Raw genomic sequence first — 25550 nt, 5'->3', positions numbered from 1 at the left:
CCTGACTTTTTACAGCTGCTGTCAACATTGGTGGTCTACCAGGGCACTCAGGGTAAGGTGAGAAACAGAGGTTGCATTAATGATACGGTTACCATCATGATAAAGATCATGGGATTCAGCACTAGCAGCTCTCCTCAGTCTCTCTGCCATTGTGAAGATCTCATGACCAACATCAGGCAAATGTAGTACTCTGCAGTCCATCCAGAAAAGCTCTGGCATCATATGCTACTAAGGTCAATGGCATCAGTAATCTGAATTCCCACATACAGGGATAGGTCTAGGCAGTCCTCCTCAACAGACATTCAGAAGATTGGTATTCTTGGAGCATAAATCTCTTCACTGACTTTATCTGCGCTCCTCCACAGCAGGTATCAGTTTTCAGAGTCATGGTGGGCTTCAGTTAACTCCTGGAACAGGTAGGCTCCAAATAACAGTTCTGTTATATCCCACTCCTTTGATAAGATAGCTTACATTTTAAATAGGACTGGATAAAACCAAATAGAAAGAGTGAAGAAGTAAAGTGTGAGTGGAGGGAATAATCATAGAATCACTTAGTTTAGAAAAGACCCCTAAGATCATCAAGGCCAACTGTTAAATCCAGCACTGCCAAATCCACCACTGAACCATGTCTCTAAGGACCACATCTGCTCATCTTTTACAACATCTCCAGGGCTGGGCGCCTGTTCAAGTGTCTGACCATCCCTTTGGTGAAGAAATTTTTCACAATATGCAATTTAAGCCTCCCATGGCACAACTTGAGGCCAATTCCTCTTGTTCTATTGCTTGTGACTTGGGAGAAGAGATCGACACTCACCTGGCTACAACCTTGTTTCAGGTAGTTGTAGCAAGTGATAAGGTCTCCCCAAACCTCCTTTTCTCCAGATTAAACAACTCCAGCTCCCTTAGCTGCTCCTCATAAGACTCATTCTCCAGACCCTTCACCAGTTCCATTACCCTTCTCTAGACACACTCCAGCACCTCAGTGTCTTCCTTGAGGGAGGGACCCATAACCGAACACAGGATTTGAGGTGAAACTTGGGAAATTGTCCCAGATCTTCACTGTTCTGATGGTTAAAAGTCTTGTGCTGTCCAGTCTAAGTTTATGACAATGGTTTATATCAATGTGTTCTTGTAGCAATGCTGCTCCTTTGCTTATATAATTGTCCTCCCATCTTTCTGGTTTGCTCTCTTCATGTCCTTGTGAAGATCAACCCTACTAACTGAATCTTTGCTATGCATAATTAAAAAGCCCATTTAATTTTCATTGCTTCATGACACAAAAGCAGCATTAAAATAAAACCCCAAAGCTCATGGAAAAAAACCAAAACATTCTCTTTCTCTTATCTCTTCTCAGATTACAAATTGTGCTTATTTATTCCCTACAGTATCTTGGTTTCCTAGGCTCTCCTCTCTCCTCCAGCAAACTAAACAGAGGACAACCCAAACTCTTACTGAGTATTGTTGTTATTGTCACAATGGATAGAGTATCCAGCCAGGTGGTTGCTTTTGAAGTGAAGGCGAGCAAATCAACACTGTCATGCAATGGGATCCCTCCTCATTATTCAGAGCAGTTTCTCCCCTTGAGAAGTAACTACTGACATAAAAGTATTGCAAATTTACTTTCACAAAAGCTGGCTTCTTCGGATATATTCCAGACAGTAGCATCTGCATCAATATAAAAAGGTTCAAAACAGGAAATGAGAAGTTTTCACTTTGATCCCCCAAACCCTCAGCTGGCACCTTCTCAAATTCTGGTGTAGCATGTTGGTAAGGAAGGTGATTTTGTATTTTGAAGACTGTCATGGTTTGACCCCAGATAGCAACTAACCACCACAGAGCTGCTCATTCACTGCTCCAGTGGGATCAGGTAGAGAATTGGACGAGTAAAAGTGAGAAAATTTATAAGTTGAGATAGAATTTGTTTAAGGGACAGAAAAAGAAGAAAGTAATAACGATACCAATAGTAATAAAATAATTAGAATATTCAAAACAAGTAATGGACAATGCAATTGTTCACCATCTACTGACCAGCCAGTTCCCAAGCAGCAGTGGCCCTCAGCCAGCTTGCCCCCCAGTTTATATGGTGATCCATATGGTATGGAATACCCATTTGACTAGTCAGGGTCAGCTGTCCTGGTGACGTATCCCCTCCAGTTTCTTGTGTCCCTCCAGCCTTCTTGGTGGCAGGGCATGAGAAGCTGAAAAGTCCTTGACTTAGAGTAAGTACTACTTTGCAACAACTAAAATCATCAGTGTGTTATCAACATTATTCTCATACTACATCCAAAACACAATGCTATACCAGCTACTGAAAGAAAATTAACCCTATCCCAGCTGAAACTGGACAAAGGTATCTACAAAAAAACAAAACCAAAAAAAACCTCACAAATAACAAACCAGTGAGATAGTCAGGCCTGTGCTCAAAGTTTTCAACACCTACTATAACATCGATGAAAGAAGCGCATTCTGCTTTTTAACTGCTTTAAATCTTGGATCTTTAGGAAAAACTTAAGGGATACTTTAGGTTCCCTTCTATCATCAAGACTGACACCTACAATTCTGAACTTAACTAATAATAGTAGCTGTTAAGTCATTCTTTCAGAATTCAAAAGATACATTTATAAGCACTATTCTAAACATAAATTACTACCTTGGGGCATGTCACAAGGATGAAAAGTATTCTGCACACACTGACCTACTGCAGGAAAAGGGAACACCATTACATAACTCAGCTGCAGAAACAGGGCCAGGTTATGGTCTTCCATATTGAAGCTTGAGTTTCTGCTCCTTCTCACTAATTTTCATTTGATCAAGAAATGTACTATATTCCAGATAATGTCTATTAAGAATGTGCCATTTATGATTTAGAAACATGGCTTTACAGATTTAATGCAAGGTTTTACAAGCATCTTGTAAATGCTAAGTCAATAGAAGACCTAGTATGTGCTCCAAGAGAATGAATGAGGAAAACTCAACAGTGCCTCATTTGCTAGGAACCATTTGAATTTTAAGATAAATACATAACACCCCTTCCACACCACATTCTCTTTCCAACAAAACACGTTGTTAGGCAATGAAGTCAGCTTCTGGCCCCATGAAGAGTCACTGCAGACATTCTAGCAATAATCTATAGACAATTTTTACAAAAAATTGCAAAAAGTTTCAGGAAGACAATTTGTCAGGGGAAAAGATTACATGCACTGACAGGAAAGCCAGCACACTTAAAAGCCAGCACATTTAAAAGCCAGCATACTGAAAATCAACTGAAGTGAAAAATGAAACCTGCATCTCCTGGCTTTGGTGCTGAGTTTTCATCTTCCTTCATCAAGAGATACAGGAAAACCCCTGAGGACTTTCAACACATTGAACTTCTTCGTCATAACAAAAGTTCTGTTCTTCTTTGTATATAGCATATGTTGGTAAAGTAGTTAGCTAACCAATAGCTAGCATGACATCTGTCAGGATATTTCCCTGGGATATGTGCAAATTGAAACCTTACCATTCAAAAACTTGAAGCTCACTATTCCAAATTTGTCAATAATCAAATGAAATTTCAATAAGCCCTTCAGAAACAACATTCCTAGGGTTACATTCTCCCTAAACCTATTTAAAGCTATACATTTTGAGGTTTCACTAGATATTGATTTTTACTTCTTTTCATTGTACCTGGCAAGCTGAGCCATACATACTAGTAGCACTCCAAGAAATGTTTGTGAGAAACATGCAAGTTTATGTCAGCTGTTTCCAAACAACACAGAGTAAAACAAAATCAGATTTAAAATATTTTCTGATTGGGGGAAAAAACCCCAAAACCAAACCCACCACAACTCAGTTCTCATACTTTTTTTTATAAAAGCTACCCAGTAAGTAATTTTACTGCCAAAAATGCTCTAAGTTCTCAGGCAGTATTTTATTTCCTGCACAATTTGAATTACATGTCTTCCGATACTGAAGTGAACAGTTTAGCTTTAAGGTAATGATCTGTAAAAGGACAGCATAAACTTACATTCACACTGTTATTTGAAAATAAGTACATTAAGAATGGATCTATATTTCTTTGTGAAAAGAATATTTATCCAAAGTGATAGATCAATGGATGAGATTAATCTCAAATGCCTTGAAGCTTGTGGTACTGCAGACAAATCAGGTAAGTGACACATCAAATTAGAAACTAATCTCCAAAACATTTAAGTATGCTCGCAAGACAACGTAAGCACTGGGCAGCCAATAAGCCATTTACCTCAGCAAGCTGGAATTACAAACACATTATGCCTCGTCTTAAAGTAATTACATTGTTATATTAATAGGAAAAAAACAACAGTTTTTTTACAGGTTTTGATCAAAAATAAAAATATTTTCATAGGTCAAAAATACCTTAGTTGTTGTTATTATTAAAACCACACATTATTACCATAGAACACAAATATTGATTCCTTTTTCAAGATTTACGAAAACACACCACGCCATTGTTAATTTTAAAATTTTTTTCTGAAATTATTTTCCTGAGACATATGCTTTCTCTTTTTTTTTTTTTTTTGTAAAGAAAGCAAATTGTCAGAATGGCCATTTTAGGAATTTCAATCCACATGTAAGGTTTTTCCATAACAATGCAAGTCGAACATGGCAAAAATGGGATGGGACTGATCAAAATGCTTCCATTAACACAAAAATCCAGCAACTGCATTACTCCATGAGAAACTCAAGTCTGTTTTTAATTCCTATGCACCCCTAAAAGGGGATGACATACTTTTAAGTGCTTTTTCCTGTTGATACGGAAGTGCTGTATAAGAGTATCTTTCAGGGATGGTACATGGAAATTCCACTGGTTTTCAAAGGCTAGGGCTATGACAATTTTGCATTAAATTTTGAGTTCTCACCATTCCGAGTCACATGCTAAAAGAATGATCTTCCAGTATAAACCTCTCAACTGTCATTATTTTCACATGTAATTTGAGTTCAGCTAAAATGTATCTTAAAGTGTTTTCCTTCTCTCAAAGCTAAAGGCTGAATTGTTACAGATGGGAATTTTGGCAGAAGGTTGTATACGAAACTGAGTTTATAATTAGGCAAATCTGACTTGTACTATTAAGGCAATGAAGAATTGGGAAAAAAAAGAAGTGTCAGATCGGTACATGACTGGTATGGTGGCCACCAAAAACTGAAGAAACCTGATAATTGACATTTACAGAATATATTGCCTAAATGAAAATTTCTTCCTAATTGCATGAGTTACGAGACAAACAACCTTTCATGCTCAGAATATAAACTCAAGTAACCATGGCTTTTTACCTACTTAAGTATATAATCCCTTTTTCTTCACTTGAGGTTAATGAGATGGTCTGAAGCAATCTAGCAGCTCCCTGCTGCTGAGAGGGCTCTCAGCCTCCTTCTCAGCAGCTTCCCTCCCTCTGACATTCACCCGACCCCTAAGAACGTCAGTAAATTCAAAGACAGTGACTCGCCAATTCAGTTCAGAGTTAAAATGTAATCCTTGAGGAATGAGTGAGGAGGAGATGAGATGTGCAAGGATGAGAAGACTAGGACTACCTTTTCGCTGGAAGTGACCCTCAGGATCACTTTAACATATGTCAACTTGCATTTCAAGTTGTATTACATCTAGTGTCAAAAACCTTTCCAGAGTTGTAATTGTGTGTGAAGGCAGCATTGCCTGTTTAAGTATCTTCTGATTTTCAACTGTGTTAAATACTTATTTTTTCTTGTACCAAGAAACAATCAGTAATGTCCAGCAATCATTCTACTACTTCTTGCATATCATTCAGTAGTTTTTTGCCATCAACTTTCAGTCCCCCTTCATATGTACATTGTTCCCATAGATGCTTTTGCCTATTTTAGGACCCCTATTTCTGTCATGCTCATTTTTCCAATGGGGAAAACAGAATTTTTATCAGGGTGCCTGATGATCACCACCATAAACATATTCCTCTTTCAAATTTCTCTTTTTGTTCCTACTGCATTCCAATACGTTGGCTGATTTGTTCTACTATGTGTACAATACAGGGATTTTTCATTCCTTTTTCCTGACCAAGCACTGCTACAAGAACATTTAAAAAAGAACTTGTAAGTAGCTTTTATAACTATTTGAAATTGCCATTATTAATGTAGTTACAATTAGTTCAAAACATTCCTTCCAAAATGCATCATCCCCTTTGCTCTTCAACACAACGAACTCCATTTGCCATCATGCCATCTGTTCTTCTATCTTCTCTAAACCTTTACAGAGTTCCTCAGAATCTCTTTTAGTTTCAATTAACCTGAGTAATTTATGTAGCTTGCACATGTTGTCATCAATCTGTGAACCCTCTTACCAGATTGCTATATGAGGTTACTGACAATTAGAGAATATTACCTCTTAGGGTTTTGCCATGTTACAAATTAATGACTTATTTGTACAGTTTGCTTTCTGTCGTAAATAATTTTCTCCTCAAAGTGTTATGATAAGGGAGATACATTATTGGCGTACTTAGGTTTCTTTTCTTAGACCTTTATTAAAAAAAATCTAAACAAATAATTTCAATTCTTTCTCCTTATTCATGCATTTTGAGACACAAAGATTTTTAGTGCATTGCAAGCTTTTTTTTTTTTTTACAGGAACTAGGCTTTTCTATTCCTTTCTTTGAACTCTATTAATGTAAGAGTTTCCATTTTCCTTCTACCAAGTGATTTAAATACAGCAAGATCTGCTGACAACACAACAACAGAGGCAAGCTAGTAAAAAAATTCTTTTTTTAAACTCTGGACATAATCATTAACCCTAAAGACAAGAATTAAGAATTAAAAAACCATCATGACCATCTATTTTTATGAAGTTATAAACACCTTCCCATCCTGAAAAATTAACCTTCTTCATAATCCAGATTTGTAATTGATATCCTGCCTCAAACTTTAGAACTGTTCACACAAACTGTATTTTTTAATATCCTGGTGGTTTCCAAGTGGGTTTAGGGTGGTTTTTTGGTGGTTCTTACTTTGTTTTTGATTAGGATTTGTATAGGCTAACAACTACAAAATCCATCAAAGCATTTCTGGTGTTTTGGTGTTTCAGTGTTTCACCACAATTCTGTGTTTCCAGGAGGAACAGGCACATTCTCATGATATATACCAACACACAAGTGCTCTCAGCTTACAGCAAAGTGACATAGGATGTATCCCAGCTAAATTCATAATCACAAAATTGTGACCACAGAATTAATATGAATGTAATACCAATGCTGTCTCGATGTTTTTACTTGAGTTATGCTAACTAGAGAAAACTGTAAATATCTAATCTTACACCTGAATCTTCACTTGAGGCCTTCCTTAAAAAAACACAGAAATTGTAGGATAAACATTTCAAAAGAAGTTCAGTCACTCAGTTTGCAGCTTGGTATGACTATGGAGATGCAGATATAACTGGACAAAAAGAAAATGGAGGAAAAAATATCTCTAACTCTGCACAATTTTGAAGACATAAATGCCTTCTAGATACAGATGTCTAGAAAATAGACACGCCTACGTGCTGTCTTTACCTTTGGCCATAGCAGAACTGACTAAGCCACTCCCGCACACTGGATTTTACCCCTTTTGCGATGGTGTAATATGGTATGTAATACAATATTATTGGCTAGAAGAAATCGGCTGTTAGCTAGCCCAGTTCAGCTCAAGTCGGCTGACAATCCCAGGCCTGGTCTGAACTTTAAAGCCTAAATTTTTGCCTACTTGGCTAAACCCATAACATTCCATTACACCAGCAACACAGTACTCTGAATTTAGATAAATGATACAAAATATTACATATCCTCACAGCATCTGCAACGATACAATAGAATGGTACAGCTACTTTAATTTTACTGATAATTTTCAGAGGGGTTACTTATTAAAAAGATTGAGTTGTAAATTTTGCGTAGTGTGATTACGCCCTATAGAACTTTACATTTGGCCAAAAGTATTCATATGAATTAGAAAGAACTGCGGTTGTCAGTAGTCAAATTATTCTGGTACATGTTCAACAGCATCCTTGTTACACATGTTGACAGAGAAACTCATACAAATATTGACACGGTATAATACTATTTCTTCAATTATTTTTACATCTCAAACGTTTCCTAGGATCACTCTTATTAAAGAGCACACATTAAGTCACCTGGCCTATTATGATAATTCATTGGGTTCTGTAATTAACATCACCGAAAATAATCAATAAGAGGATTCGTGTAAATCTCCACAGAGCATATTCTCTAAAATTCCAGTAACACTAGCGTCTTCATAAGTGATGCCATTTCTTAGCAAGTTTACTTGAGTGGTACTTGTCAACTCATAGAGAAAAAAAACTCCACTTGTGAATTGTGTAAGAATTGTGCTGTTTATGTTGAGATAAGTAACGGAGAAAGTATATTAAGAAGATGACTCTATTGAATAAAGTCAAAAAGAACATAATTGTTTGGCAATGAGCACTTTAAACAGGTACTATTTCAACAGTAACTGAAATGATGTTCTTGGATGCAAAGGACTTGTTTCAATAGAAGTAAACCAGATTTTAGTAGGCTAAAACAGATTAATTTCACATATATCTCAGACCATTTGTAAGTGTCAACAACATTCCATTACAGTGGGAAATGACCAAGAATACTGTAGACAATCTGACTATTACTGGCAATGTCTAGTTGAGTCCTAAAACCTGTGTATGGAAGGGTTTTTTTTTAATATGCTGAGGAGAAAGAGGACAGAGAGGAAATTCACATCAGTTGATCTGAAAAAGTTTTAGGCCAGAATTTTCTAAAGGTCACATGAAAGCAATGGATCAGGTATTTCTGACTTGATTAGGTAAAGTTAAGAGATACAGGGGAAAGCAGTAACAATTACTTTTAAAAGGATTTCCTCTGGTCTCAGTATGTGACCTTTGAATAAAAAAAAAAATTGTTGATATATTAAGAAAAGTATTGACTTTACAGAGTAAAAGGTATTGTCACTTCTAGAAATGGCAGACCAATACTTCAGAGGTCTCTTCCTAACTGTAACAAAAGCTTGTGAGTGTCATAATACAAAAGACCAACACATTCCACAGAACAGTGGATTCATTCTAACCCTGCTTTTAAAGTTGAGATAAAATACAATAACAACAAGTTGTTCAGAGGACTAATATTTGACATGGGTCTCAAAAAGATATTGGGAATAAAAATGGCCACTGGATAGACTGCTATAGAAAAATGTAGAGAATATTCACTGGAGATGAAGCTTAAACAGTATGGGAGACAACAAGATGCTCATAGATACACCTTCAGTATTTTGAATGCTAGAAGTGCTGTAGTTCTATTGTCAGATGAGAACCACAGTGGAGGCCAGGAAAGGTGCACAAAGAAATGAAGTTAGTGTTCTGTGTTAAGGGGGAGAGGAGAGAAACTTGCAGGATAATCAATCATTTTTAGATGGGAATTTGAGATATGATGATAGCAAAAAAAATCCAGAGGAAAATGAATGGAGGATTTTGAACACCATCCATCTTGAGACTGGAGTCAATTTTTAAAAATAACAAGATTTTCACAGATTTTAGTATTCTGAAACAAGGGCTTTCACTGCCCAATGTTATGCTATTAATAGAACAAATACTGAAGAAATATATCTAAACAGCTTGAAACAACTATAACTGACCAGAATTTTTAGAGACTGCATGGCAAATCTAGGGCACATTCTTTGTCAGGGATTATAATACAGAAGATCAAAGCAGCTTTTATGGTTTATAAAAAGGTTTATATTTCCTTGAAAATAAAACAATACCCACCAGAACCATTTAAACTGGTGTCAACTACAGTGCTGATAGTTTTTGCTATTAGAATGTAAATGCAATCCACACATTGCTGAACTACAGCAACTTGAAAAAGACAGCAATTATGAATACTGGAGATATATTTTTTCCTCCTTTTTTTTTAAAATTAACTACCAAAAATCTCTGTTTATTGAGGAACATATTTTTTAATCCAAATGAAAGATGGTGCCAACCAGTGTTATACAAGCTTCCTAAATTCATTTGGCTGACTAATGTTCCTATTCCTGCGTGCTTCAAAGTAGTAAAACAAAAACAAATCTCAGGAAGAACTGACATTCAGATCTGTATCAGTTTAAAGACATAATGCATAGTATTGTCTGCTTGCCATTTAATGCAAAAGACAAATTTTGCTGAGTTCCCTTAATAAGGAGCAAATGGAGGCTGGAAATTAGAGGGCTGGAACTTAGGACTTATTTCCAATAGACTATTAGCATGTTTAAATGTCAACCTCCCTAAATTTCTAAGCATTTGTGAATTATTTTGCGTATATACAGCATATGATTACTTTCAATGCATCATGCCTGACTCCTAAGTGCCATACTTCAGTTAGACCACAAAACTCAGCACCTTGATATCTTACTACCATTTTATATACAATTATGAAATCTCCATAAAGAGGCAGGAATTTTTTAGAATCAGCATGAAATGTAGGAAGAAATTTTCCTACATACTTTAAAACTTCCACAAGCACTGTACAACATTAAACATTATATTATGTATTTTATATTATTATATAAAGTTTATATATGTTGTACTATTTTCTTAAAATAAATTGTTTATATCAGCGTATTACTCTGCATTTTCAGTATGTGCTGTGTACACATCATTAAGTTCATTATTTTGTCCAGAAGCAACTCTTACAAAAAGAGTTGCTGTATGGTTTGCAGAGTTCATTTTCTGTTTTAAACAGAGATAGACTGTCAGGACATGCACAACTTAGTTTTACAGTCTTATACTGCCAGAACAACTTTTTCCCAAAAGTAATTAGAAGTCATGTGTTCCTAAACAGATGAAAGAATCCATCCAGCAACGATGTATCACGCAGCAGACATAAATGGAAGACATAGTTTGGTCTGCTGCTACCAAGGAAGTACAAGGCAGTGAGAAAAACTACAAAATAGTGTCATTCATTTAGGAGTAAAAATATTGGAACATTACCAGTACAAGTAATCCTGACTACACTGATTACAGAGATTCCAAACATAGCAAGTGCAGAATGTAGGTTCACAACAAATACATTGCATATACTTAATGTATTTCTAAAGCTACACTTGGGGTGCTTCTAAAAACTTAAGTATATCTGAACAAGAGACAATAGAGCTAACTGGACTAAACTTATCCTTGTACTTAACTGTCAGTGAACTGATGTCCGTGGAGCTGATGTCAGCTGAACAAATAGAAGGCAGAAGGCTTGCTAAATTAGACACTGGAGGAGGCTTTGTTGTCACTGAGACATTTAAGGTGATTGCACTGAAGGCAGGTTCAATCATGTAGGACTGGCCAAGCTACACAAACAGATAGGACCAACAAATGGACATTTTCAGACTCTGACTAGAAAATGCTTAAATTTTTCTGAATGGAAGTTCAGAGGGTGGCGTGATTCACAATCTGTGAATCTGGACTTGTGATTTGAAGTACATTCCACTCCACATTACCAGCTCATGTGTAAGCCACCTTCAGGACTAAAAAAAATAACTCGTCAACACGACAGCTTCAAGAAGACAAACTAGATAGAAGAACCTTCCCAGAGACCTAAGATGCTACCCAAGAAAAGATGTGAACCTGTCTCTCTCTCACTCCAGTGACTATGCTCAGGTAAATTCTTCTAGATTAGCTTTTTTTCTGTCTGCATTAAATCAAGGTTGTTCACAAACTCAGAGGTAATCTCTGTAGACCACACACACATCCTGTTGTGACAGCACAGCCTAAACCTGCAGGCTTTGCAAAGCATCAGTCTAAGCTGAAGTGTGTAGTCCTTCCCTGCCCTAACTCCAAGACTACCAGCACTCACACCTCTCTGAGTTCCTAGCTCTTCTGTTCACAATCAGAGAGAAGGAAACAGTACTGAGGTACCCAGCCTGACTTCTAGAAATGCTTTATTGTAACATTAAGAAGTAACATGTGAATTACTCATATAGGTGCCAAATCACAGATGGGAGAAGGGGTAGCTTTTGTGACTTGGGCTAAGTATGATCTTGAGGGTCTTGAATCTGATCTTCTACATCCAGTAGGTTTTGCAGCAAAAATGAAGAAAAAGAAAAGTAACTAAATGCTGCAGTCCTTGCATGCTTACAAGTGCTCTTTAGCAACAGTGAATGTTCAGTGCTAGGAGGTAAGTAAAAGGTGGGTATACAGAAGACCTGCTTGAGAGATCCTTTCAGGAGCATTGACCACAGTGAACTAGTGGTCAGCTATTGGCACTGCAAGGGAGGAGCCTGCACTTGATGCCTCAAACCTGCACCACCTCACAAAACGTGTTCCTTCAAGTGGTGCTGAAATAGGTGGAAGCTCAGGACTCACCCATTTTGCAAAACAGTGTGCTCCAAAGCATGGCTTCAAAGTAGTGACAACCACAAGGTCCTTCTTCAGGTAATACCCGCAGTGACATCTTAGACCTGATGCTAATTTCACCTTGCACCCTAAATTAGGTCTGCTCCACACAGCAACAATAATGGCAAAATAAATATAGAGCAGAAAAATCCTAATCAGATTAAAATCATTATCACATCCATCTACCTTGTATAATTTAAACATGGTTTAAACTGAAACAGCAATGTATCATTCACCCAGTGGTTATTAGATTACAATAGGAAATTAGATGACAATTTATTTCCTATATTAATGTGATCCAAAGTTTTCATTAATTTCAAGTCCTAAACTGGCTTGTACTTGACATACAGTAGAAATAATGTGTTCATTAGCATATATACTGTCATTGATCTCTTGATTTTATGCATGCTACCAGCTTGAATCAAATAAAACACTTAACATTATTTTTGTTTCCTCATATTTTCATTCACACACTCATACATGTCTGATATTATTTACATTTGTCAATAAGTTATACCATCCAGCAAAGAAATCTGTATTTCATGTGCTCTCTGCAGCCAGTTATTTCAGCATCAGTAATATTTACAAGAATCAGTTTTGCAAGTTTACATATGACTGGGTAGGCAATACAAACACAGGCCAGACAACAAAACTGAAGAGAAGTGCTACCCCTCTCCACTCACCTTACATTTGTCCATCTCCTTTTCCCACAAACACATGAATAAAAAACCCCAACCAAACAAAAATCCCCAAAACTAAACAAGTGGATTTACAGTGCTTAAAAGGCTGACTAACCTCAGGTTTGGCATACCAAACATCAGGGCGAGAATAAGCACTTTCGTTTTCATGTCAGCTCCCACAACACTCAAATGGAATTGCATAGGGAGATTTTTCCTGCCTTGCTTCAAATAAATGGGTGTTGTGTTTACATACTGCATACTGAGCATTGCCCATCCAAAGCCAAGGGCTGCATCTTGCCAACTCTTAACTTTTGTACAATATGGTGATTACATGAGCCAGAATACCATTAAATCACATAACAAAACCTGGAGAATGGCACTGTCAGCTTGCAGAAACTGCACCTGAAGGACTAACATGCAGTGCATAAAAGGAAAAACTAGATTTCAGTGCAACAGCAGAACTGGGTCAGTGGCCTCAGTTTAAATTACAAAACCAAGTGCCAGATAGTTCACAAAAAACTTGCAGGTCCACAATACAAGCAGGCAAAGAAAAAAATAAATGAAAAGATCACTAAACATGCCTTACAAAATGCTCCCCCACCACTGAGTCTTCCAGGTCATCTGCTGTTTATTATCCGCACAACTCTTTATTCCAGGATGTTCTTTCCAGCTGCAGTACTCTTTTTCTTTTTTTCTATCTAATGAACAGAAGATCTATGCATAGCATGAGCTCCAAGTACCTTCTAGTGCTTAATGTTCATTTTTTTTGCAGACTAAGCAAAAAAGATTGCTCACTATTTCCCCTGAAAGCAAACTCGCACCAAGGTATCCGGTATCTGCTTTCTGTTTCTGATTTAGCCTGCTCATATAGGACTGGAATGGGAAATTTGTTTACTAATTCTTTTTACAAGTACCAGTCCACAATAATTTCTACACAGGCTTCTACCTCAGTGACACAAACATACTGCAGACAGGATAGCCTAAGAAGGTCATTTACCTACTACTAACAATGTGCAAGTTCAGAGGCAAAAAGCTGAGCTGAAATCTAAGACACTTAATACTGAGGTTTCTAAGAGGATGTGCATCTAACACACTGCAGATCAAGTGCCTGAACCACGTATCTGTGACACCTTAGCATCAGCGGCCTTCCGAGCTACTCCATTGGTGACCCCTCTTTGCAGCATATTTCTTAGTAACTTAATCCTATTTAGATTGTCTTCAAATCAAAGAACAAGCAAATCAGAAAACTACTAGAAGTTTTTGCAAGATCGCATCACATTAGCATTATTCATCCTGTTTTATTCAAAGTGTAAAGGGCTGTTCAGACATCAGTGATAATTTATTCATTTTAATACTAGCATGGAAAAGGATATAAACTCACTTCTGATAATAGTTTTAATTACTAAGTATATAAGCCTGCAAATCCTCTCACCCAAGTAATCCTTCAATAAGATTAATTCATGGAAATAGCCCCATTGAAAAAAGGATTTGTATGACTAGACCCTAAAAGCTTAATCACATTTTTAAAGACATGACATAAAAAAATAAAATCCAGGTGTTGGCATGTTTAAAACAGGGGGGGTTATATATCTATTAAATCACATAGTTTCAAAAACATCACTTCTAGGACTGACACTAGAAGAACATGCTCCTACAGTTCCTGTGGTTAAGACTGATTTAAATAAACGGACCAACCTGTTCACTTTGAGTCTAGCATTCAGCACGACTCTTTTCTTTCAGCACTTTCTTTGCACTGATGTATGACTCAGCTACTCCTTCAGCTGCCCTAGTGATATATTACCCCTGTGCAACATTACCTTAAACATCAAAATTGCTGGTTTATTTTAAGCACTATCCAGGTATTACCAAGCGTTTTCAAGGCTCACTGATGTTGTGGTTCTTGCTTTCTGTACTATGTCTATTGTAGAATATTTTATTATAAGAAATGTTAAGTTTTTTCCTGGCTTCCCAATCCTGTTCTTTTCCCTGTGACAGTTACCAGTCTAGACAATGACCCAAGTAGCCACAGGAGAGCTTACAGATTAAGATTTACTTTAATGTGCTGAGTGCCCCCATGTGCTTAAGTCCACCTTCTTGTACCTGCTTCACTTGCTCTCTCTTTTTGCACAGGGTCTTCATAGTTTTAATGGAAAGTCTTCTTGAAGTATCTCCTGTTCTGACCCCCTAGGAATGGTCTGGTTTCACATTTGCTAATCTTTAAAATATAGACAACAACCCTTTGGAGAACTAGGAGTCTGTCACTCCGTCCAAAAAGCAGAAAACGTAACTGCTTGAAGGCTGACAGATGCTTCACCACCATGACAAGAAGCTGTTCCACAAGCTACAGTTTGCAAGCCTCTGAGTCAAGCCATATGGTCCTGAATGCCAAGACTGCCTCTCTTTCCCAGTTTATTGGGAGAAAGAGATTGTTGGCTCTGAATTTGCAAAAGTACTCAGTTGATTTTTAGAAGTGTAGTTTGAATATAATAAAACGTTTGACCACTTGCACTCATAAATCCTCATTCAGTTGCTGAACATCTTTTCTTCCTGAAAGAAACAGCCCTACTTGTATGCTTCCATCGGCTGGGATAACATCTTGTAACTTTACTGCTATCAATTCCAATACTAAATGAATTCATATAACTAAAGGCACATAAACATGGCTCTCAGAATTTTAAAGTCCCTTCACAACTAATAATCTGTTCAGCATACTTAAATACATTTGTATACAGGGTCTGAAACAACAGCTTGGAGGTACAAGGAATATTCAGTAATCTTGTGGGAATAACAGCAATGGGTATACACTACTAAAATTCAGAGCCAATAAATTGAGACAAAACTCCATTGTACTTCATCATCACAAAAATTAAGTCTTCAAGTTGTAACTCCTTAAACACGGGTACATTGACGAGTGCTTTGGCCAGCTGAGATTTAAGTATTTCAGAAAGTGAGTATTTCTAATTCCTGTCATCTCTTGAAAATTTATTCAACTGCTCAAAATACATCAGCAAGGTTTTTCACTTTCTTTAAAAATACATTTTACGTCTTTTCCAATGACTGCATGCTTAAGGGTCTTCAGGCTACTGGTATGTAGGCGATCCAGCAATTGCCAAGAAACAGAAAAAGGCAAAAAGTATCTTGCTTCTAAACATGAATCGAAGAAGGAGGCAAAACCCTCCAGCGCAGAGGCAGCGGTGTGCGTGTCCATGCATTGTTCTCACCCGGAGTCGGCTTTCGCTGGGGTTTGCCAGGATTGAGAGTTACCGACACCTTGCGAAGTCCAGCCTTAAACTTTCTCCCTTTAGAGTTTCCCTGAGCTACTTGTTACAATTTCCCACTCGTGCCTGTCTCTATCCTTTCTAAAAAACGCACAGCACAGCGACTGCTATCTCTACAGAACCTGGAGAAATAATGGCAGGGGCCCACGCAGCGACCCTGAGCGGCACTTCTCGGTGGGATGCGGGAGGACGAGGAGTGGAATGCCGGGGTTCCCACAGCACCCACCCGGCGCCGCACGCTGGGCACTAGAGATACGGCGCTGCTGCCCCCGATAATTTCGCGTTCTCCCACTCGCCCGGGTAACACAGACAACTGATTTATTACGGCAATTCTTCCCACTGCCTTCCGGATCTCCCAAGGCTCGGCCGCCGGTCCGGCCGCTGGCTGCAACTTTTCCACAAGCTGCGGGCTTCGAGGGCTAGAGCGGGCGGTAATTTTTTTCTCCGCCGCAGCTTGTTCCCCTAAACCGCTCACCGACTGTGGCGGTTCCCATCCCCGGCGCCTCTCACCGCTCGTGCAGCCCAGCTCAGGAGCCGCAGCCCCCGCCGACACCTCTTGGACGCGCAGTGCCCCCCGGGCGGCTGCCCCGACCCGCGCACCCCCTCCGAGCCAGCAGCCCCCGGCCCCTCCGCCAGGGAGCAGCGGGGCAGCCCCGCCCGCGGGGCAGGTGGGTGTCCCCGGTCGCCCCCCGCCGCCGAAGCCCGGCCGCACTCACTTGTGCCTTCTTCATAAGGAATGGCAACGCTGCAGTCCAGCCCAGCCGGCCGTGTGCAAACTCCCTTCAGCGGAACTGTAGCTCCAGCATAATGCAGCAACCGATAGCCCACGCATTGGGGTTGCCCACGGCGAGCCCCACGCTGCCTCCTCCTGTCCCGCCGCCGCTCTGCGCGCCCCGCTGCGCCCCCTCCCCACGCCCTGAGCGTCCCCGCTGACTGAAGCCACCGCCGGCCCCCGGCCAGGTCTTTTATATCTCCGATCAGCCTCCAGCAGCAGCGACGGCGGCAGCCCAGGCAGGACACGCCTTTCCCCTCCCTCTCTCGCTCTCGGAGGACTAGGAGCCCAGGCGGACCCCGCGGGGCGGGGGAAACCCGCGTTAACTTGGGCGAAGTTGGAGGCAGGAACAAGCCGAGCCTGCCCCTCGCCAGCGCCGGAGAGCGGGGCCGCGGGCGGGCCGCCGCGGGGAGGGGCGGGCGGGGATGCGGCGAGAGCGGAGAGTGTGCAGGGCGGGGGCGCCGTGTGCCGGCCCCGGGGGGCTGGGTGCGGAGCTTTCGGCGGTGCCCGGGAGAGGCGACGCAAGCCGACCGCGGCGGAGCGAGGTGGGGGTCTCCGACCTTCCCCGCGGTGGGCTTTGGCAGCTGCAGGGAAACCGCGCGGCACTCGAGGTCAGGCAGGCTGCCGGCGCCGAGCCCTTGGGCTGGGTCTCCACACCCACGCTAGTGAGAAGCGGGGTGCCCCGCGGCGGGACCCACCGCCGGGTGCCGCCTCGGCCCGCGGCGGGAGGGCAGCGGGCTCGGAGGCTGGCGGGGCTCCCAGGCAGGGCCCGGTGTTCTCAGCGCAGCAGCCGCTGCAGCGGCGCGCACAGCCGAGAGGCAGCGCCAGGTTTGCCATGGCCATTCCAATGCTGCCTTCCCAGGATTGATGAATGCAAGTTAGGCACTGGGAAAAGATTTCGGCTGGAGCTCAGAAACTCCTTTTACTTGCTCCAGCCAGGGAAAAATTGTTGAGCAGTGCCTCCTAACGCTTCTGCAAAGGTGATCCGGCAGGTCTTTTCACATGGTATTACAATTTGCATCCTGTGTAAATAATGTATTACTGTTGGGTGTGGAAATGCGACACGCGACTTCTACTGCGTGGGGTCTTCTAGCAAATCCATTACAGCAGTAGTCACAGAATTTGAGTTCTCTTTAGAGAAGACAGCTCCCAGGTTAACACAAACTAAATCGTAAGCATTCATTAAATGGAAATTAGAGAAGTTTATGGAACTAATATTTCCTGAGGTAGCTGAGGGCTGCAAGCAGGACCCTGGCAACTACAGGCCTGTCAGCCTGACCTCCGTGCCTGGCAGGGTTATGGAGCAGTTCATCCTGAGTGCAATCACACAGCACCTTCAGGGTGGACAAGGGATTAGACCCAGCCAGCATGGGTTTAGGAGGGGCAGGTCCTGTCTGACCAACCTGATCTCTTTTTACGATCAAGTGACCCACCTGGTGGATGAGGGGAAGGCTGTGGATGAGGTCTATCTGGACTTCAGCAAGGCTTTTGACACTGTCTCCCATAATATACTCCTGGAAAAGCTGGTAGCCCATGGCCTGGACAAGTGTACCCTTTCCTGGATTAGGAGCTGGCTGGAGGGTCGGGCCCAGAGAGTTCTGGTGAACGGAGCTTCATCCAGCTGGCGGCCAGTCACCAGTGGTCTTCCCCAGAGGTCTGTATTGGGTCCAGTCCTGTTTAACATCTTTATTGATGATTTAGATGAGGGGATTGAGTCCATCATCAGCAAATTTGCTGATGACACCAAGTTGGGAGGGAGTGTCGACCTGCTGGAAGGCAGGAGGGCTCTGCAGAGGGATCTGGATAGGCTTGAGAGATGGGCTGATTCCAATGGGATGAAGTTCAATAAGGCCAAGTGCCGGGTCCTGCACTTTGGCCACAACAATCCCCTGCAGCGCTACAGGCTGGACACAGAGTGGCTGGAGAGCAGCCAGGCAGAAAGGGACCTTGGAGTACTAATTGACAGGAAGCTCAACATGAGCCAACAGTGTGGCCAGGTGGCCAAGAAGGCCAATGGGATCCTGTCCTGTATCAAAAATAGCGTGGCCAGCAGGACCAGGGAAGTGATCCTTCCCCTGCACTCTGCATTGGTGAGGCCACACCTTGAGTACTGTGTTCAGTTCTGAGCTCCTCAGTTCAGAAAAGATATTGAGGTGCTGGAGCGAGTCCAGAGAAGACCAATAAGGCTGGTGAAGGGACAGGAGCACAAGCCCTATGGGGAGAGGCTGAGGGAGCTGGGGTTGTTTAGCCTGGAGAAGAGGAGGCTCAGAGGTGACCTCATCACTGTCTATAACTACCTGAAGGGAAGTTATAGCCATGTGGGGGCTGGTCTCTTCTCCCAGGCACTCAGCAATAGGACAAGGGGGCACGGGCTTAAGCCCTGCCAGGGGAAATTTAAGTTGGATATCAGAAAAAAATTCTTTCCAGAGAGAGTAATCAGGCATTGGAATGGGCTGCCCAGAGAGGTGGTGGATTCACCATCCCTGGAGATTTTTAAACGCAGATTGGACGTGGCGCTGAGTGCCATGATCTAGTAAATGGACTAGAGTTGGACCAAGGGTTGGACTCGATGATCTTGGAGGTCTTTTCCAACCCAATCGATTCTATGATTCGATGACATTTGGTGAAAATTTAAAAGAACAGTAACACAAAGAAAGAATAGTCTGTCCATGTCAATTGTCATTTCCTAAATGAGATTAGGTATGCTTGGAATAAACAGTAAGAGACTTCATTAGATAAGTTTGTCTAGTTTTCACCTAGAATTAATGGTAAATTTTTAAAAGGCTAGATTTCTGCCAAATTAAAGGTGAGCTGTTCAGGTACAGAAAGATTTTGATCCCATCACCAACTCCGCTATATATTTGGATTTAAGCACAGAGCAGGTAAACATCTCCTTTTACTTCTACATCAAATCCAGAAAAATAAGTCAATAACTTTCTTGTACAGCATGACAGTACTGATGAATTCATTCCTTTTTTTTTCATGATTATCACTGTGATGAATTTTCTTGGAGTTCTTGTGTTACCCTCTGAGCTTTCTCACACTGTTTTATATACATATAGTAATAGTTTCTTTCTCTAAAGCAATACAAAAACAGTGCAGAGGAGGAAGCTTGTAACAACAAAAGACATAAAGGACCTCTTGTTGAAAGGACAGTTTGTATATGACCTAGCAGTGATCAACCAAAGCAGCTTCCACAGTCTACACATGTAGGAAATAGGGCCAGGAAATTAAAATGTTATGGCATATTTCCACTGTAGAACAGATGACCAGTTTAGTCTCCTGGGGAGAAGCCCTGGAAAGTGTGAAAAGAGCAGTCTGCCATGGCAGTTACCTACCTTATGGAAAATCCCCCTGGTATTTTCTGCCTTGAAAGAATGGGCCTGATTAAGTTGCTTTACCACCCTGACATCATGCACCTTTTCTCTTCATCCTGATACAACCTATTGAACCTGTCTGTCGGATTCTGAAAAATTAGCTTTCAAAAGCAAGAGCCTGATAAGCTTAAACAGTAAACTTTATTCAAAAGAGGCTGACACAAAATACGATCACTTAGGACAAAGTCTGTTGATGTTCAACTATGCCGATTAGCTGTCTGGTTCCAAGATAAAGATGGAATTTAAGATGAATATTATCAATTCATGTTGAAATCCTTTGTTTCTCTCTTCCTCTCATGTAAATCCCTGAGATAACAGAACAGTGACTGTTTCTGTAACTTAGCAAGGTATTGTGTAACTCTCTAATTAAAATAAGCCCTCCCTGGATTACCATAACTCTTCCTCCCTATTAGCATGTGCTGTTCAGAAACCTTAAATGGCATGTTGCATGTTCAATAAAGTATTCCAGTTTTCATCCCCGTGACTGGGATCGCGTAGTTTTTATTGACCTTCACACCTGTCTTTGTGTTTAACCAAGGCCAGTTATAGTGGAAAACCCTTGTCATATGTCCTTTGTGCTGGCAGTTTGCTAGGGGATTACTGCTGACATTGTCCGCAATTTGGTTTGGGAAGCCTTTTCTATGAAATTCAGAATTTAATAGTTTAAACTCATTAATTAATAACTTATGTCTAACCCTTAAGAAAGCATGGTTTATTAGTCTTTCCCATTTCCAGCATAGTACGAACTTTGACTTACTACATGAGAACTGATTAGCCATAGACCATTTGTGCATTTAGTGGTGGGTTTCTAAAGTACAACTGCAAACTGCGTTCAGCCTTTTATGGCCTATCTCCTTTGTGTTTCTAAATGCTTGAGAGTGAACACAAGCCCTTTACTGTCATAGTTTTCTGAAAACCTGTTCCTTCACAGGAAAGATGTGAACAACAGAAAACAGTGTTGGTCATTCCAGCTCTTCACAGGACATAGTTCCACCCATTCAGCAGGTTTGTCCTCACCAGGAATACTGTTCAGCATAGATGGAAATACCAGCAACTGAAAAATAAGCTTCTCCAATCTAGCATGACTTGAAGAGCCTCACCATTTTCTCCAGCAGAGAAATGGCTGTTAAGTACTGTTTATTCTGGAATTTTGTGGGATATCTGCAGTGCTTTCTGTAGCTCTAGCTGTGAGAAGAATGACCCCACTCAGTCTGTTGATAGCTTGGCTGCTGCCTGGAACAGCTGCAATTTGGGAATATGCAGAATCACATCCAGCCTTAGGTACTTGGATTGCTAGATTGAAAAGTGTTCTGTGTCAGCTTGGAAAATTGAAAAGTTTCTCCTGTGAAACCATTTAAGCTGTGAAGGTGAACACCAGTGTGTGCATTTAGAAAGATAACATACTAATCCAATCTAATCAGTTACAGACTCTGAGTATTTGGGGGCTTTGCTGGGAAAGAGGCCCAACTTGTAGCATTAGCTCAGTTAACTTACCCCTCCCCAGTTTTTTTAAGGACATAAAGTATTAAATACAAGCTTTCTTAACCTACATTAGGCACCCAGAAATAAAAAAAATAAGAGTTAAAATTGAGGGATGTAGAGCCAAGAAACAAAAAGGATGCCCTCAAACTACTTTAGGTTTTATTTACAAAAGTAATTAATTGTAGAGAAAAGACTTCTCTACAGAAATGAAAAACCTTGCAAACTTGCAAGATCTACAGAAAATTATATGAATTACTTTGATATTGAGGAAGTACATTGGGATAACTATCTCCTTAAGAAATCTTCTCTATCTTGGATACTATAAAATGTTCTAGGTGTTATTCTGTGATTGAGAACTTGTGTATTCTAATCTGAGTACAAACATAACTGAGTATTAATAGTTTACAATTGGATCAAAGTACATATTTGGAATTTCTCTTTGAGCCTTCTTATACTTAACAGTTTCCAAAGTGACTGTTAGTTTCTTTCAAGCATCATACATCCTTTGTACTTTATACAAATGACAGGGAGAAATTCTGCAGTTATTCAATATCATTAATCAAGTAAATGACTCAGTCAAGACTTAGTCCACGGGGACGCCTACATCACTGTGGAGCCACTTTTATTTCACTGGTCACCAGAAGAGCACAGGATTCAGGTGCATTGTTTTCATTCACATGACCCGGCTTTAAAGATTGATTTGCGGAAGCAGTTTCCACGTAACAGATTCTTCATAATATATTAGTACAGACTGGGATTTTAGGGATAATGATATTATTTGGTAAAATCACTAACTGATCAGTTTGTTTGGCAGACCTGCTCTAAGGACCTAAAATTGCCTGTCTCAAACGCTGTTAAGGCCACAGAAGGACTTTGCCATGAAATAGGCCCAGAATGGAGCGACAGGATGACACTAACTCCAAGACTGGCACAGGCTCCTTGAAAATCGTAAAATTTTGCAGCCACTAAGTTTCCAAGAAGATCAAAGGACAGCAGCAATTCAAAATTTTTTGGTCTTAACTCACAGGGGCTTTTTCATGTCTGCGATGAGGAATCTGATTCAGCTGGAATTGCACTCAAAACTGCTGTTTTCTTTTGAGCAATTACTTGTGTGATCTTGAAAGATCAGGGAGACCTGCTAGAGTGCACTGTGATTACTCTGATGGCATGCCTCTGTTTCCTTTTATGGTAACGGAGGTTTCAGGGATGAATGGTGCCCATCCATCTCTGGTCTTGCCATTCAGTCAGGAAGAGACTGGAGTGTACATGGGAAAAGACAGATCAGCTGTTTTCCAAGCCTCAAGTTTGTGTATACCAGCTAGTGGTTGTGTACAACAGTGTTCAGCATGGCTCAATTTACCAGAATACAAGCAACTCCTTTGTGCTGTTTCTGAAATGATGGAATACCCAGCCCACAAGGACAATTTACTCTTACTTGCAACGGTTTCTGTAATTGGACTTGGCTGAAGGATTGGAGAGCAGTGCGCAGCTCTCTGATCAGCAGAGGTGGTTATTAGTCCTAATTCTATAGAATACTCTTGCTGAAGTCCACCAGCCATCTGCTGTGGAGTCTCACCCAAGAAGGTGAATGAAGAAAGAGCAGTTATTGTGTTCGATTTCTTCAAGGTGCTGTAGTTAGTATGACTTCTAGGGATGACATTTTATCCTCACATTAATACCAGAGGATATTTCAGTGTTACCAATTTGTCATTACTGCTTAAACAGGAATACCAGAAGCACAGGCACAACTAATCAAAAGTACTGGAGCTCATGATTCCAAAAAGCATATCCAAGGAGAGTGTAAAACACACTGCTTACAGAAATTGGAAGCAATTATACTTACTGTATTAAATAATCATTACTTCCCCACTGTTCATATGATTTTTAACTTTCCTAACATTTTGCCTATTTTCCACTTTGGGAGAAAAAGAGGCAATTCTACATTATGGTCACCAAGCCAGGTAGTGTTGGAGATAGGCAGATCCAAGCTGATAAATCCGCTTGAACAAATACAATGCAACTAGGTATTTATGACAAGACAAGTCAACCACTGCATATTAGGTCCAAAATTCTTTTTTTTTTCCTGTCATGAGATTGTGCCTAATGCATTAATTATAGTTATACAAGCTCAAAAAAAAAAAGAAAAAACAAACAAACCAAAAGTGTTATTTTGCTTGTACAATTCTATTTCCAAAGAACACGTTTTATAATTTGAAGATGATAAATGTATGAGAAATAAATATCTCTGTTCCCAGATTTGTTGCCTATATATCTTGATCTGCATTAGTGTATGTCATTCTAGTCACAGTAATTACAACAATGGGTTCATTTGAAAACAAAAAGCTGTGTAAGTGGTATTGGATATAAAAATTCATTGTTTATCAGGAAAACTGAGACTGTTCCTCTTCGATGAAAAATTTTGAATTTTTTTGTATAATGCATTTATTCTCAAGAAAAGGAGAAGTACAGTATCAGGTACAGTGACTTCATAGCCATATTATTTCATTCCTTTTCTCTTTATTTTATGAAGTCTGATTATGTTAGGAGTGCAGCAAGGACTAAAATGTAGGTAGGAGTAGAAGGACTTCCTAGCTGAGACCCTGGCCATCAAGAGGGACTGTATCATTCAGTTCTTCTTTTGAAGGTTTATCCATTTTCAGCATAAAATGAGCTAAGTTTCTTGCTCCTGCTCTTCTGTGGGAATGTTGTTTTAGAATTCGACTCACCTCATGGTTGGAATCCATCTTTTAATTTGAAGCCTAATATATTAATTGGTAATTTATACATATTTGTTCTTGAGCGGAAGTTATCCTTTAACATAAATAGCTTCTTCCGTTCCCTACTGCTTTTTGATTCTCCTGCCCTACCTCCTGGCAGTACACTAAAAAATGAAAACAGAAGTGAAGCCTGAGCTCAAGTACTGGCATGCCTTGGTCTCTGGATCTTAACTTTTAGCACTTGATTTGGCATGGTTTGGGTCCAGCCAGCTGGTGATCTCCAGGCCTGAACTCAGCCAGAAGAAAAGTACAAGCCAGGACCTGTTTCCAGCATGCAGTTTCCCCCTGTTTTGGGGAAGGAAGAAAGTTTTGCTGCTTGAATGAAAACCATCCTCTGCCACTTACACTGGGGCCAGAGAATTGGTCCAGATCTAAAGCTATGTGGACCGCCTCTTAAAGTGCATGCACCAAAAATAGTATTTGCAAATTATATTGAGGAAAAAAAAAAGAGTTGGTAAAACAGGTGTTCAGGAAATGCCAAACCACAGCACCTGTGCAGTAAAAGTCAACCTTAATTCTGGAATTTCCTCCTTTTTGAGGTTTGGAAATGCAATCAAAGCCTTCTATTAGCATGAACAAAGGGGAGAATGCAGAAGTGACATTATGCAGAGGTATTGTCTCCCTGACTAAGATCCTGTCTCTTTCAGCTCACCAAGGGAGTGAGATCTTGCATTGCCAAAAAGAAGTTACAGTGCACTGAGAAACTGTTATTAGGTATTACTGTTGGGAAATACTCAACTAAAGCTTCTAAACTTCTGAAGAAGGGAGGATGGGGAGACCAGGCAATGAATCTATCTAGACTTTTTCAGGATAA

General features: G+C 40.3%; 1 protein-coding gene across 1 annotated transcript in view; it reads right to left on the bottom strand.

The window, feature by feature from the left end:
• Window positions 1–17480, bottom strand: part of KITLG (KIT ligand) — a 54196-nt gene extending 36716 nt beyond the window's left edge. The window contains exon 1 of the mRNA XM_071552117.1: window positions 17045–17480. Within this exon, the coding sequence (XP_071408218.1) occupies window positions 17045–17059 (15 nt within the window). The 5' untranslated portion in view covers window positions 17060–17480. The remainder of the gene's footprint in view (window positions 1–17044) is intronic.
• Between the last annotated feature and the right edge of the window lie 8070 nt (window positions 17481–25550).

The sequence above is a fragment of the Pithys albifrons genome, chromosome 3, assembly GCF_047495875.1.
Source record: "Pithys albifrons albifrons isolate INPA30051 chromosome 3, PitAlb_v1, whole genome shotgun sequence".
NCBI lineage: Eukaryota > Metazoa > Chordata > Aves > Passeriformes > Thamnophilidae > Pithys > Pithys albifrons.
The sequence above is the reverse complement of the archived record's forward strand: the minus strand, read 5'-3'. Positions and strand labels throughout refer to the sequence as shown.